The sequence below is a fragment of the Mustela nivalis genome (assembly GCF_964662115.1).
Source record: "Mustela nivalis genome assembly, chromosome: 7".
Taxonomy (NCBI): Eukaryota; Metazoa; Chordata; class Mammalia; order Carnivora; family Mustelidae; genus Mustela; species Mustela nivalis.
In genome coordinates, this window is record NC_139026.1 from 72,902,192 (window position 1) to 72,918,647 (window position 16,456).

Genomic DNA, 16,456 nt, shown 5'->3' on the forward strand with positions numbered 1-16,456 from the left:
TTATCTATTTATATAAGTGATGTCAGGCAATATTTCTCCTGTAGTGTCTGGTCTATTTCACTTAGCATAATGTTTTCAAGGTGTTTCTATGTTGTAAACATGTATCACTCAATCATGCACCTTCAAGAATGACTTCACTTTCAAAAGCGATACTCGTTTACAAATAATGGATTATATAACTTCCCAATCATAATAACCACAAGTAATAGTGTCATATGGAGAAATGGTAGACAAGTACTAGACCAAATGAAAGATTAAAGTGTTGCAAGTCTTTTGGGGGGAAAACATTTAAAATCTTATCATTAAGGTAGAGATCTCTGTTCACTAATGTGTTCTAAATGTCTAGAATAATGCTTGGTAAGTTATAGGTATCCAATAAATAAATCTTGAATGAGTCAGTCAATTTAAGGCAGGAAAGGAGAAGTTACAATTGTTGATTATTTCTCTGGATTACTTTGATGATATGAGAAGAGTGTCTCATGCAATTGAAAGGGAAGCCTGTCATGATTCAAGACACATTGTAGATGCAAATTACTATTAGAGTGTGTTTCTGTTATTTTAATTGGTTTAAGAGTAATATGTGGCTTAGGTAGTGCAAATGGCTCATTTTTAATATACTTTTCTTACTCTTTTTTAAATGATCCCAAGGAATCAAGGTGACTATGAATTGAAGCAAAATATAAAGTTGTTAAAATGAATAAATTACGAGTATAAATTATACAGGAAAGAGTAAATATTGAAACATGATGAGACTGAGAATGTTGAAAATTATATATCTAGATTTATCTATATTTGATTTTGTATCAATTTTAAATCATGTAAAAAAGTGGTTATGTTCATCATATTCCATTAAAAGGGGGGTGTCAGTGAGTCGTATACTTCCCATCAATTCTCCATATTATACCTAGACTAATCTTGTGGAAATGCAAATCTAATTATATTATTCCTCTTAACTGTTATAGCTCTTCATCTACCTTTTTGAACATTTCTGCCACCACAGGCGAGCCTCACTGGCCTCTTTCCAATACCCTACATTTGTCATGTACTCTCCTACCACTAGGTTATTCTGCAAGTCCTTTTGTTTTCTCATGTACATAGTTGCATCATCCCATCCTTCTGACCTCCAAGTAATCATATTTATAGAGAAGCCTTTCCCAATCTGTCTGACCATATCATAGCTCTCTCTTACATGCTCTTCCAACACCATGAATTGAGAAGTAAACCAAACTGAAACACTTTTTACCGTGGCCAAGAAAAAGGGGAAGATGCAAATGCTAGAGAAAAATGTCGTCTTGGGTACTTCTCATGTCCTTCCTGTACCACAATGGTGGTCATATAGTTCTTATCATAAGAGCCCGGGCTCTGTCAGCAGGACGGTTAGAATTGCCCTCCCTGGGGTTGTCTAAGCCCCAGAGCCCACTACTGTATTTTTAAATGACCAGGAAAGATGTTCCCAAGGCTTTGGTTAAGAGTTACGAGCTCTGTAAAAAGACTTGGATTCTTACTTATTCTTTGCCTCTTACTGTGTATCTTTGGATTAATGACTTTTACTTTTCTCTGTGCTTCAGTGGCTTTCACCACAAAATAAGAATAGTATCTGGTACCTAAGTTTCAGAGAGAGACAGCACGGGCCTGGCACATAGTAAGAATCCCATACATTTTAGCTATTGTGATTATTTTTGCCGCTATCATCATTCTGTGTCCAGATTTCTCTTAAAGTTTAGACTAATTTAGTTTATCTACCTAAATAACCAACATTAATATAATATCTAATATTTTCTCAATCATAAAAATTTACAACAGAAAAATGAAGGAAAAACTAAGGGAGAAATCCATAGGTAGAAGTCTTTGTAATTTTAACCCATATGTGTTGTCTATTAGTATCAGCAGTAAAACAGCTATAGGAAAAAATGTTAAATGGCCATGCTTTCCTCAGGGAGGGAAGAGTTCTGTCACAGTGGCTCAAGAAGTCTTTGACTCTTGAAGCCTTTAACCCCTGAGCTTGTCAACTATTGTTGGCTCAGAGCTTAGGGAAAATCCCTGCTTCCACTGGCCAGCAGGTAGGGGAATCCCACTGCAATAGAGAGAATTCATCACATAAATGTTAAGTTTGGAACGCATTTTTAGTAGTAACATTGTTACCCCCATATGGTAAGTCTATATGGCACGTAGTAGAAAGGAAAACTTTAAGGGATACCCAGACTTCTGAAACTACTAGTTGTTTAATCTTTGTCAAGTTATCGAACCACCCCCACTGAACACACAGACTTGTTATGGTGATCCCTGAAATAGCATGCAGACTTCTAGCAAAGTGAGTGGCACTTCATAGTCCCTGAGAAAAAATCATGGCTCTTGCACTGCCTCTTCCCATATGCGCCAAGTATTTTCAAGCTTCCAGCAAGTATGCAATCTGGAAGTATATATTTTTTTAATATACAAACTAATATATAGTCTGATTTAATATGACTTAACACTCAATCTCTCTCTTTATTGAGTAAAAAATGCTCACTATTTTTAATGTCTTATTATTACATACCACCCCCAATCTATTGGAATAAAATGAATGATGATTTCACTGTTGTGAACTTAGTCAAAGATAAGTGATTACTTTAAAAAGCAATCTTTCTGATAATACTCAGCTTCCCTATATTAAATAAAAATATTTGGTGACAACAGAAAACAGGATTTTCCCCCTGCTAAACAAGCATTCTCTTCTTACTGTTACTTTGAAAGGAATTTCAGCAGAGCTTTTTGTCCCCCCATAAATTAAACCAATTAAAGCTATGAGTATAGTCACTGATATATAAAAGATTCGCAGAGCTTTCCAGCCAGTATCCCCTTTACCTTGCCAAATGGAGATGTATTTACTGGTTAGTGACCTCAGGAATAGATGCAGAGCATTCTTCCTCCCACAGTCATGAGCAGAAAGTCTGGAGCGGCATAAAAAGGGTCAATCGAATAGGTCATACATCATATGGGGAGGCAGATGTTGGAACATATTGTAATGGATTACTGTGCAGTACATGAAGATGGCTTGTGGAGTAGAAAAAACGAGGAGGGAGTGAGAGAGAGAGATAAACTATCAGTTGGTGTTTTCTTGCGTGACTCTCTCAAATATATCTGGATCTTTAAGGAACAGCTTCAATTGTAAAAGTCAAAATGTTTTTTCTAACTATTCAAAATTTATTGGTGTATCGCAAGATGAAGAAAGCCTTTTAAAATCCAGTACATGTGAAGCATTTCTTATTTATATGCTGCAGTCTCTGCGGTGTGACAGAAACAGCTTGAGAGCATCATACCTGTGAAAAAGGTCTTACAATTTAAGTAAGTTCAAATGTATTCTTTAATTTTTATCAAGATGCCATCTTCACACCCTATCAACACTCCACCCCTCATTGATAGCTCCGCATTCCATCCAAGTATCACACTGAGTGGGACTGAATTTGGAATAAAGTAATAAAGATTGTGTGTTATTAGCATTTGGTGATAGCAGCTTTACATAGATAAGGCTGTAGCATCTGCACATGTATTCACGATAGCTTTTTAATGGTAAAACTGCACTTTGGCCAGACATAATATTTTACTTTTGTATTCCAGAGTTTCCGAGACATATCATCCAGTAGTGTTACATTGAAGGGGTTATGGGTCATAATCACAGTAGTTTCTGCCCTCGGGCCCCTCCCAGCCAGCTCCTAGCTTCCTCAGACATGCTTTCTGAGGGACTCAGCTATTTTCTTGGAAGGCAGGAAGTTCCCTTCCTCAAGTGGGTAACATTGATTTTCTCCTTGTGCCTGGTCCCCCCACCTTCTAGAACCCCCCCCCCAGATGTCAGGTGATCCTCCAGCCTTTTGGAGGCTTCAGCCACTGAAGTAATTTCCTTAAGTAACCTGATATTGAAACTCTTCTATTCCAGCAGCTTCAACTTGCTACGTTTTAAAAAATTCTGCGTCATTGATATACTGGCTATTAGTTATCTTCCATTTGGACAAATCTATAGGAATTCTGAGTTTACTTACTCTTTCAGTCTGAAACATTTCTTTCTTGACCTCAAATTTACTTAGGAATTAGGTCCAATTATCCACAGATTTTGGATCTCTCACGTTGTATGTACTTACTTGAAATTGCTTCTCCAAGTGACTCTAGTTCCTCGTAGAGAGACTCTAGCTCACTGCCTTCTCTCCCTTGGGAAAAACTCCCCAACTGGAACTCTAGACTGGAGATTAAGTCACAACCCTTCCCACTTCCCCTGCAAGTAGGCACCTTCCTCCAATCACCTTTCCCCTTGGACTGTGGTAAAGAAGGTGAAGCAGCAGGAGAAATGCTTCACGCCCCTTCTCCTCACCCTACTTCTAGGGGTTAACCATCAAGGAAGTCAGGAGAGAACCCTACCCCAACCAAGCCTTTCACCCTCAAGAGTCTGTCTTGAGAGCTAACCCTATCTAGTCTTTTTTTTTTTTCCGGAAGTTACTTTCGTGCTTCATAAAAGTGATCAACTCACTTGACCTTGCTGGTGTACAATGAGTGCATAGTCCTTTACAACCTCGACTGCATAGGATTTTTAAAAATTAAAGAATAAAAACATTATCATTGTGTAAGTATATAAACTTATGTTAGTGGAAAATATGTTTATTTGTGCTACTCTTTTACTGTCATTGTGTTTTTATCATTATGAACATTTTCATAATATCTATACACTGCTATTAAACTGGATCCTCACTCAGTTTCTCTGGTAGGCTTTGCTGTTTACAATCAAATTTGAATATTAAGAACTCTTACAACCAATAGTAAGACTACCCGTTTTTTAGAAAGAACAAAAATCTGAGTAGGCATTTAACCAAAGAAGACAGAGAAATGGCTAAGAGGCACATGAAAAGTTGCTCAGTGTCTTTCACCACTAAGGAAATGCAGATTAAAACTATAATGAGATACCAGTTCTCTCCTACCAGAATAGTTATAATCAAAAAAGACAGACAATACTAAGTATTGATGATGATACAGAGAAACTGGGACCTTGATAACACTGCTGGTGGAAATATAAAAATGATTCAGTTACTTTGGACAAGTTTGGCAGTTTTTTTAAAAAATAAACACGAACATACTCAATGACAGCAAATCCAGTCCTAGGAATCTGTGAGTCAAGAGAAATGAAAACACACAAAGACTTGTGCAGGAATGTTCCATAGCAGGGTTGTTCATGGTAGCCTCAAGTTGGAATCAATCCAAATGTCCATCGACTAGATGAACACATACACAAGTATGGTATCTCCATACAAAGGAATACTATTCAGCAGTACAATAGAGCAGGGCAGTAATACATGCTACAGCATGGAGGGACCTCAGAAGCAGGACACCCCGTGAAAGAAACCGATGTCTGTCTGTTTGGGCTCTTTGATGACTGCTCGAGTAGTGGGCGCTGTACAATAGAATAACCACACACCCTGCCTCAGAGAAGCAGCAGGAACTTAAGTCTCTTATTTTAAAAAGGGAAGGGGAGATTCTGTTTTCTAAAAAGTGCCCTCAGTAGTTTATAGGAAGATCTTAAATACATATAAGCCTGTTTTGTTGGTTGATTTAAAGGTTAACTCTGTATTTTGCATGTTCTGTTTCCTCTGCCTGGAATATCTAACTTTATCTTGGATGTTCTTAAAGAAATGTGTCAAGCAGGGCTGGGAGCCATGGCCCCTTCTGGGCCCTACTTGGAAGGCATTTGCAGGTCAGTCACAGACAAGAAATTTAGGCCATCTAGGGCAAAAGGGAAGCATCTTCTGTTGAATAGAGCTGGGGACAGGGAAAGAGGGAGTGCAGGCTGTGGGTCTAAACATGGAGCCCCAAAGAGATCAAGAATCTAAGTTCAAGCCTGCATTCCTGATTATTTGTATGTGGGCTGGGGGGAGAATATTCATAACGTAGGAGAAGCTGGGTGGTCCAGTTGGTTAAGCATATGCCTTTGGCTGAGGTCATGATCCCGAGGTCCTGGGATCCAGATGCCTGCTTAGTGGGGAGTCTGCTTCTCCTTCTCCCTCTGCCTGCCCCTCCCCCAATAGTAGTCTCTCTCTCTCTCTCTCTCTCTGTCAAATAAATAAACAAAAAATCTTTTAAAAAATATGCATAATATAGGGGCACCTGGGTGGCTCAGTGGGTTAAGCCGCTGACTTTGGCTCAGGTCATGATCTCAGGGTCCTGGGATCGAGTCCCGCATCGGGCTCTCTGTTCGGCAGGGAGCCTGCTTCCTCCTCTCTCTCTGCCTGCCTCTCTGCCTACTTGTGATCTCTCTCTGTCGAATAAATAAATAAAATCTTTAAAAAAATATGCATAATATAAAATTTACCATTTTAACCATCTTTAAATGTACAGCCCCTGGCATTAAGCACGTTTACACTGTCGTGCACCCATCGCCACCATCCATCTCCTGAACTTTCATTTTCCCCAAATGGAATTCTGTACCCATTAAAGAATTAGGCCCCTTTCTCCTCCTCCCTCCTGTCTCTGGAAAGCACCATTCTTTCTGTCTCCGTGAAGCTGAATGTTCTAGACTACCTCACCTCATATATATGAAATCATACAATATCTGGCCCTTTATGATGGGCTTATTTCACAGAGCATAACATAATATCTTCAAGGTTCATCCAGTAGGTATCAGAATTTCCTTCGTTTTTAAGGCTGAATAATATTCCACTGCTTTCCATCCCTCCATTGATGAACACTTGGTACTCTTCCACCTTTGGCTATTATAACTAATCCTGTTCTGAACATGGGTATACAAATACCTGTTACAATCTCTGATTTCAGTTATTTGGGGTATATCCCCAGAAGTGGGTTTGCTGGGTCATAGGATATTGCGTATAATTTTGAGAGAAAGTAGCATACTGTTTTCTGTAGCAGCTGCACAGTTGTACATTTTCACCAGCAATCAACAAGGATTCTGATCACTCCACATTCTTGCGAACATTTGTCATTTTCTAGTGTTTTTGTAATAACCATCCTACTAGGCATAAAGTGGTATCTCATTGTGGTTTTCATTTGCATTCAGGGGTTTTGAAGGTATGTTTGTCAAGATGGGAGAATGAAATGTTTTAATAAACACTGCATTAGCTTAGTTTGTGAGTTTCATAAGTTAGTTCATATAAAGTTCATAAATTGGCCATGTGAGTTTCTCTTTGCACTTCTTCCCTGGGACCCAGCAAATTTAAGGCCTATTCCATTTTTCTTGCAGTATACTTGAATAACATCAAAAAGAAGAAACTGTTAGCAAAAGAAGTGTTAGGGAAAGAAGTCCACGTTTAAACTCAAGTTTCTTTGATAATTTTCTGTGAGGAAAACATTATGAAAAATAATGTGCAATGCAAATTTATTCACATTGAAACATGCTGATATGTTTTGAAAGATTTTCTCCAGTACATTAGTTTCTCTTTAAACTCCACATTTAAGTTACATTAAGAAGCTGAAATTAAGCTATAAAGATAACACTTATGGAGCCTTGAAATTGCTTTCTGAATTTTTTCCCTCATAAATGTTACTCCTTGTTTCTTCCCTTAAAAAAACAAACAAATGTTTTTCTTACACATCACATCTAATGTACTTCTTTCAGGTCTGATTTAAATTTTAGGAGTTCACAATGACCTATTTTAAAAATCATAGGATAAATGACGATACATGCATTTGAAAATCTCTAATCCAAGTAGTTAACACATTGTGTGTATGTTAACTTTTACTGCTAGATATCAGTCCCTGGACTTCAGATAAAAATCTTATGCCAGGGGCGCCTGGGTGGCTCAGTGGGTTAAAGCCTCTGCTTTCAGCTCAGGTCATGATCCCAGGGTCCTGGGATCGAGCCCCACATCGGGCTCTCTGCTCAGCAGGGAGCCTGATTCCTCCTCTCTCTCTCTCTCTGTCTGCCTCTCTGCCTACTTGTGATTTCTGTCTGTCAAATAAATAAATAAATCTTAAAAAAAAAAAAATCTTATGCCATTTCTGTACATGCATTTGAACTTTAAGGGACTATTAATTGGGGGGAGGGGTAGCTCTATAATGTTGTTTTTGAAAATTTAGGTTTATACATGTTTGCATATGTGAAAGTTTAGAAGTGACTACTACTTATTTTCTGAGTGAGGGCTTTCTTGACCCGCACGGCTGGTGAAGAACTTCAACTTCCATCCCTATCCCTATTTAAATTCTTGGTCTCATTTGATTAAATATTAAAAATATGTAAAATTCATTTATACAATGTACTTCTTTTTTTTCCTCTCCTCATGTATGGATGTTTATATGATACTTCATTTGGAGAAAATGATTCTAATTCTAGAAATAATTTTGAGCAATTAATTTAGCAAAAATTATATTAAATGGGTGTGTATGTAGTCTGTTAGCACTCCTCATTCAGATAATGGCAGTATACATGTTTACCAATTTACTTAAAGAATTGGTATGTTTTATGATAGAACATTCAGGAAAGTCAACATTTCCAGTCATGATTTTAATTTTTTTTTTTCCTTTACATGCTTTTTGTATGCAGCTTTCCTATCTGGTATGATGAACATTGTGATTTGGAGAGGAGAGATGTGAAGAGTCAGAGAAAGGGAGGGTAGAGGTAAAGAGAGAATGGTGGGCGTGACTTATTTCACACTATATTCCCAAAGAGATAAGTGTCCCCATCTTCTACTCCATGCCTGCAGTAGAGAAGGTAAGACAGATGGATCAAACTATACACCGTCCTATGGTACTAGCTCTGAGTAATTGCTAGTATGTTGTGTCCTCCCTGTCTCCTGTGCCTTTATTTAGATTTCTTGGGCACATAAAAGGGAGACCTGATAATAGATCCCAGTTCAAACAGAAAATTTAGCTTTGAACCAACCAAGGAGAAAAAGATCCTCAAAAAGAGCTTCTATCTCACAACCATAGCCCCTACTAAATACCTCTTGATTCTTTGAATAATAAGTATTTAGGATCCAGTGAGTAAATAGGATATATCCCTTTATCAGAAGGCATTTCCTATTTGACTTTTCTAAAACAGTAAGAGTATCTCTGTGCTTGAACTCCTGGTTCTATTGTCTTTTTAAAAGATATTAACTTTTTTTTCTAATAATCCTTATCCATTTTTTTTCTGGTTCATAATTCCATATTGACTTCATTTACTATTATGATTACGGCTACAGAAAGTATATGATGCTATATTTGTTCTTACGCTGCTAAGATTTTGAAATTCATTGTTTTTTTTGTTCCTTTGAGTTAATGAAATAAATGGATGAATGGGAAGTTTTTATCAACATCACCATTATGCCTTTTCTCTAATTCTTCAAGTAGCAAAAACATGCCATTTCCATTCAGGTTTTAAAAATTTGTGTTACAGTCACTGCCATCATTAAAAATATATTAAATACATACTAGACATCTACGTTTGTTAAAAATTAATGGTATTATGTAGTCATTTCAGCCTTTATTTATTTCTACTTTTCCTTGCCTTTAGGATTTTTTGAGAAAGCATTAAATAATAGAGACAAAATCCTTGCCTTCAAGGAGTTTACTAGTCAGTAAATGGTTTGAGGGACCAACCAGTAATAGATATTTTTGTCAGTGCATAATGGTTTCAATTCAAATACTCCAGATGGCATTTGGGCCTTAGGGTAGTAGCAACGGGAGATGTTGTATTTTCAACAATTTGGGGAAAATAACCTATTAAGGAAAAGTGGCAAGAATTTACCATCTCAAGGAAGAAATTAAATAGTCTACCTTAGAATTTAAAAGTCTCTTTTGTGGAACTTCTCTACCCCTTGCCCTGAGAAGTACCAGCCACTACCTTAGTATAGCTGAGTAAAAATGGCTGTCTTGGGAAGAAAATACAATTGTATTTAATTGTGGGTTAAAAAGCCAAGTTGTTGAAATACAACTGTACTGTTTCCCCCCAAATTAGCAGCAGTTAATTAGCGTAAGTTAAAATATCTGTTCCTTATCATCCCATCAGATTTTTGTTTTGACCCTACACTGTACCATTATAGCTCAACAGGTAGAATGACTACTAAGGAACTATCAACCCACTGCCTAATAGTGCTTTGATACATGTGGTACATTATAGTGTGGGTGGGAGGGAGGTTACTGATTAGGTTTAACTAAAATAAATATAATTCAAGCTCCTGTTGTTGTAGATACACTGTATTATACTCTTAATACTTAAAAAAAAAAAAGTTTAATGAGCTATACTTTAGGGGAATGATGGAATGATTCTAACATTTTCACTATCACGATACCAATTACAGGGAAGTCTCTGTGTGACTTAGTTCTTTTTTTTTTTTCCAAAAAAAAAGAAAGAAAATACGTGTGTTTCAGCTGTTATGCAAGATAGTATAATGACTATATACACAAATGATAATATGTGATACATGAATACTTACATATTATATCTGTGAAATAAAGACTCGATAAATTATACTATTCACCCTGTTCTTCTTTTCTCTTTTCGCCAGTTAATTTGTAGTCATTTATGTGCCGACTGTGCTGTGAACTTGGTATCATTTTTTTCCATCTTCATTTCCACAACTGTTACTTCAACTCAAGTTCCCATTAAAATTATTGCCACTAAATGTCGATAAGCTCATAACCGATACCTTGTCATATCTTCATTCTAGTTAAAACCATCACTTATATTGCTTTAAAAAATTCAGTGCCTTTCTCTTGCCTACATATTAAATTTAAACTCTTTATCTTTATTTGAAGATCTTATATAAGGTGAACTAGCTTACAAACCTAGTTTCTTAGGTCACTATCCTTTCTCCCATTCACTGTTCCACACAGCTTCTGTATTCCCTTTGCAAAAGCTACCTCATTACTGCTCCTGTACCTTTAAATTTTTCTCCCTTCCTAGAATGCCACCTCCTTTTTTACTTCCAGCTTAGCTACATCTCTTCTATGAAAAATCAGTTCACACTGACTCATTTCCTTTCCCTTCACACCCTTAAAAGTGGCGTACAGTTATAGTACACTTATACTCTCATTGTTTTATGTTTATCAGTCTTGACTTAGAGAAAAAACTATATTTATACATTGCTTGTATCCTCCTCTGTACCTAGCACGGTCCAGAGTATATAGTAAGAAGTCAGCGCATTAGTCAGTTCCTTACTTGGCATAATTAATTAATTAATACTTATAACTATTGCATATTGATCAAGCTTTCTTTGCCATGTGTTTTTCTGAGTATTTTATATACATTATGTGATTTATTTCTCACAGCAACCATATAAGGTCAGTTTTATTTACCCTGAATTTTGCAGATTAAAGAATTGTGAGGCTCAGTTTAGTTGCCCAAGGTCACTAGTTCAAAACTGGTATTAGAATTGAGGTTTGCCTTACTTTTACTGTTTCAGTAGAAGTACACTAGAAGTAGAAAACCACAGGTCCTTGAAAGAGTTAAAGAGACAAAAATGTGGGTTTATAGAACAATTTGAAACAAAAGTGAGTTTTACAGACACACACACACACACACACACACACACACACACACACACACACTTACAGACACATGAGCACCGGGAAGACCATAAGTCATCAGTGGATAGATTCCAGCTTAATTTTATGATTGTTTTCTTAAAAAAAAAAAAAAAAAAGGACAAGAAATCATTGTCTGAAGTAGGTATAGGAATAAAGGAAGGGAAAGGGAATAGGAAAGCTATATTTTAAGTAATATAAAGAGCAGAAAACCTAATGATCTGTGGAATTGGGGAGCTTTAGAGATTAAAATAAATCCATAACACAAGAGTTGCAAGGTAAGAGTAAAGTTACTCTGCAAGGCAAAACAGTTACTCTGTTAGTCTGGTTAACCTTGTGAAGTGCGTGCTCTCTTTAAGCTCTAGCTGTTTATGCTTAGGATCTCCCAATTTGTTTCTGATGTTTAGAACAACCTAACTTTTTCATAAAAGTATATTTATCATAATGCACCTTATATTTAATTCTGGGTTTATCTGCAATCTTTTAAAGAAAAATGTTAGCCAGATTTTTGTTTAAAAAATTTGTATAGTTAAGATGCAGATATACACACACAGTTATAGGTGTATCATGTGGAAGTGGGTTCTGTAATTCACAGGATGCTTTTAATTTCAGGTGGCCTTCCAATTGCCACTACAGTCTATGACCCTTCCATCTCAACAAGATCAACCAGTCATGTTGTGATTTTAGATCTCATTCAATACAAATAACTATTGTTATTCTTGATTTTGGTTCAAGAGCACGTAATAAGTGAAATAAAATATTCATCATGTCTTGATTCCCTTGTTATAAAATTAGTCAGCACACACATGCATAGATAAATGAACTTAATTTTTTTAAATGTTGTATTAAAATAAGTCACAGCAACATTTTTTTTTTCTTTTTGGTATGTTGTCCAGCCTTACATAGTAGCCAGCTACGAGAAATACAGTCAGCTTCTTTGAAACTACTGAAATTTCCTCTTACCTTGTGAATTAAATTAGGACCCAGAAGTCTTAAAATTTCTGGTTTATTTTACCTGTGCAGACTTGAAGTGTGTTAGATTCTCTGAGACTTGAGGCCTTTTTAATGCTTCTGTAATGTAATGTAAATTTAAGGAACACATATATTTCACACAAAATAAAATGTATTAGAAATAGATATTTCCTACTTCCAAAACTTGGTGAAGCAGGAGAAAGCCAAATATGAGGAAAGGGATGTGGGAGACTGAGAGGAATGAAGAGCTACCTAAATGTTAACCATACTCTGATTGACTAATACGCATCTTACATTTTCATCATAAATTACTTTAGATCTCTGTGGTCCATAAAAGTACCAGCAAAGTGGGTGATACCATACTGTTCTTGTAAAAATATTTAAATGGGTCTATCTATTTTACAAAATAGAGTTTTTTTTTCTCAAAAGCATCTGTTAGGACAGTTTAATTAAGATAAACCTTAATTTCATAATTAAAAAGATAAAATAATGCATTTACTTGAATGAGGGAAGAATGTGTATGACATTTTTTATTCCAAGTGTATGTCATCTGCAACCTTTAATTTCAATAAAGTATTTCAGAGTATGTTTATGCTTGTATTTTCAGTTATAGTTCTTCTACTTCTTAGAAGTTGTGGGTCTGTCTATAGAGATTGATATTTGAGTATTGAATCACCTTTTGAGTGATTGTTCCATCTATTTAATTATCTAAATAACACAAATAGTCAATATTTTTTCAAATTATGAAATAATTTTTTAGTTATCAAATTAAAATTTTGCATAGTTACTTTGTTCACATTTTTCTTTTTACCTACAGACATTAAAATATCTCATCAATCTTTAGTAATTATGAAGCAATCTTAAATTCAGTGTATACTAAACCAGTACTGTAGATTGTTAGCTTCTAAGAATAATACCCACTGAAATAGTTTTTAAGGACAAGGATGCAATATATAATATAACATGAAATTTATAATATATAACATAACTATCCAGGCTATTTTTTAAATGGCTTTTTTAATTCGGTATATGAAATTTAGTACATATATTTGGACAAAATTTTACTATGCAAAGTGGTGTCTTGGGATGTTCATTTTTTTTTTAGTAACTTCATAAACAGCTTAGGATGAGCATAAAAAATACTATTTTTCTGAATTGTAGAAAATAATGCAAAGGTTTTTAACATAAGAGTGGGAAATGGATCAAATCTGATACTTAAAAAAATGATAAACTATTGTATTTGACATCATAACCTTTTACTCTAATTTATGAAGTCTAAGACTTATGAATTAAATCATAAATCTTTCTTTCTCACAGACTGAAATAAAGAATATAATTATTACAATTTGTCGCCATGCACGTGTGTGTGCACACACACACAGAACTTGGAGAGAAGGAACACTCATTGATAGTACAAATATACTCCTCTGGTGCTTCTTTGTCTGAAATACATCTTATGTTAATTGTCATTTTTAAAAAACCCATAATTTTATCAATAATTTTAATGATCTGTTTCATTTAGACCATAGTATTTGGAAACTGTGAATAATGTATGTGTATTTTCATGTAACTATATGCCTGCCTTCAGTTTTCAATATTTCATTTCTAAAGAGACCTCACTTATCAGGGTCTCTTGCTTATTCTGAGCAGTTTTATCCTTTTGAAATTTCTTTCAGAGAAAGATCAAGATAAGCTATGTTACAGTACTTTCCTTTGAGAGCTTTTTTTCTTTGGTATCAGTCTTTTTATTACAGAAGTTATAGCTTGAATACACACACACGTTAATTTCTTTTCCAACCAGATCTTAAAATGTTCACAAACTGCTAAATGGAGACGAAAAGAGAATTAACCTAAACATTTGAGGGGACTATTTGAATCTTAAGCAACCTCCTTGTTTAAGATACCCTATCATATGACAATTATTATCAAAGTGAAATTTTCTTTTATTATTAAATTGATTTGTTGAAGAATTTCTTACTGGTTATTTAAGAAGAATTACTATGTGGTGACTTAGTGGAAGATTGCATGTTTCAGACAGAATTCTTAAAACCCTAATCCTCAAGATAATTTCAGTTTTGTCTGTGTTTATATATCATGACATAAAGTGGACTTCTGGCAAGCATCCCGTTAATTTTTTTCAGGGTAGGTAGACTGACCAGATAATGTTCTTCAAATACACTCCTTTCATTCTCCTCAATGACTTTTTTGTATTTCTATACAACCTATGATTAGGAAAAAAAAAAAAAAAAAAGCTACAGGTGCCCATTGCAACAAGTCAAAAAACTGAGGTATTACCAAACTTAAACCCATATGGATAGTAAGAAAATTACTTTGCATATGAAGCTGTGTCCTTTTGTAGCACACTGTGCCCATTTTAAAATGGAGCAAAAAGAGGTCTTGACCGAATATGGGACATGCTTGTCTTCCCCAGACATTGGGAAAGAGTAAATATGAATGTTATTTGTTTTGAGTCCCTGGATGTCCTGAAGCTGAAATCCCTTATATGTGTTATCTGTCATTTCTCTTCAGAGAAGGAAGTCGTGAACATTGAGGTGACAACTTCTTTCTTTACATGTTGCAGCGCTGTAAACAAGAACACCGGAGGAAAACTACCACGTCAGAATAGAGGTCCTTCCGAGAGGTGCACTTACTTTATCACTGACGGTCTTTCTTCCCTCTCTCCTCTCTCCCTCCCTGCCTCCTGTAGCAGCTGTATGCTGCCCAGCTCGCTGCCATGCAGGTATCTCCAGGAGGAAAGCTCCCAGGCATACCCCAAGGCAACCTCGGTGCTGCTGTATCTCCTACCAGCATTCACACAGACAAGAGCACAAACAGCCCACCACCCAAAAGCAAGGTACCCTTTTGAAGAAGCTACATGTCTTGCCATTTAGAGTTTAACTTTTCCTTCGATGACATTTACTGAATATCTATTATGTGCCTGTATCTGGGTTAACCTCTGGATCTTCAAGGAGACGAGAGTCTGGTAGGATTGATAAGGATCAATAACACACATATATTTAGCCATTCATTTATTCAACAAGCATGCCGGGGTAGCTAGAGTAGGAAACATGAGTGATATCAAGATTTATTAGATAGATACGCTCTACTCAGCTAGCCTACAGTCTTACAAAATAGATAACCATATTCTGTGGTACAAAGTCTTACAGAGTTACAGACAAGTGCTTTGGAAAGTATTGGGACAAAGATGTTACCCTTGATGAGAGATCCTGGGAGGGGTTTTCCAAAAAAGGGGCACCTGAAATACAGATTAAAATATGAGTACAGACAGGGCATCCAGGAAGTGTTTTATTGAAATGTCAGTAACTGTTATAATGAGGCGCAGTATGGAGGTAATTTTAGATATATCATTCATCGATGGGATTTTCATGAAAGATATGAAGATAATAATAGTGTTAGAAGTAAGACTATTTAGAAATAGTTTTGTTATGGGAACTAAGGAAGCATTCTTCTTCTTATTATTATTTATTTTTAATGAAGACTGGCTCTCTGGACTTTGAAGATTAATTTATTTATTTTAGATAAAGAAAGAGGGCACAAGCAGGGGGTGGAACAGAAGGGGGTGAGGGAATCCTCAGGCAGATTTCCCACTGATCGTGGAGCTCAAAGTCCACGGACTCTGAGATCCTGACCTGAGCCGAAATCAAGAGTTGACCGCTTAACGGACAAAGCTACCCAGGCACCCTCAAGGAAACATTTCTTGAGAAAACATGGAAAAGGATTGGAAAGGAAGGGAGTCAAACAAGTTATTCTTCATCTTGGAAGAGAAAAGCAGAAAAATTTAAATTTGAAATGTTTTTGTGTTTGTAAGATCTCAAGATCTTAGATGATAATGTATTAAACTCTCTGTGAAAAAAGATGGAGGAGTAACCATAAAGTATTTTTCCCTGAGATTACTCAGGGAAAAGACACACATATTTTCTATTAGAAAGTATTAAGGAGAAAACTGACACAGGTGATTTACCCTCAAAATAACAATGTTTTGTCTTTT

At 35.9% G+C, this 16,456-nt stretch overlaps 1 protein-coding gene across 1 annotated transcript in view; it reads left to right on the top strand.

Moving 5' to 3' along the window:
- Positions 1–16,456, top strand: part of SOX5 (SRY-box transcription factor 5) — a 404,989-nt gene that overhangs the window by 318,290 nt on the left and 70,243 nt on the right. Inside the window, exon 9 of the mRNA XM_082742456.1 lies at positions 15,155–15,301. Within this exon, the coding sequence (XP_082598582.1) occupies positions 15,155–15,301 (147 nt within the window). The remainder of the gene's footprint in view (positions 1–15,154; positions 15,302–16,456) is intronic.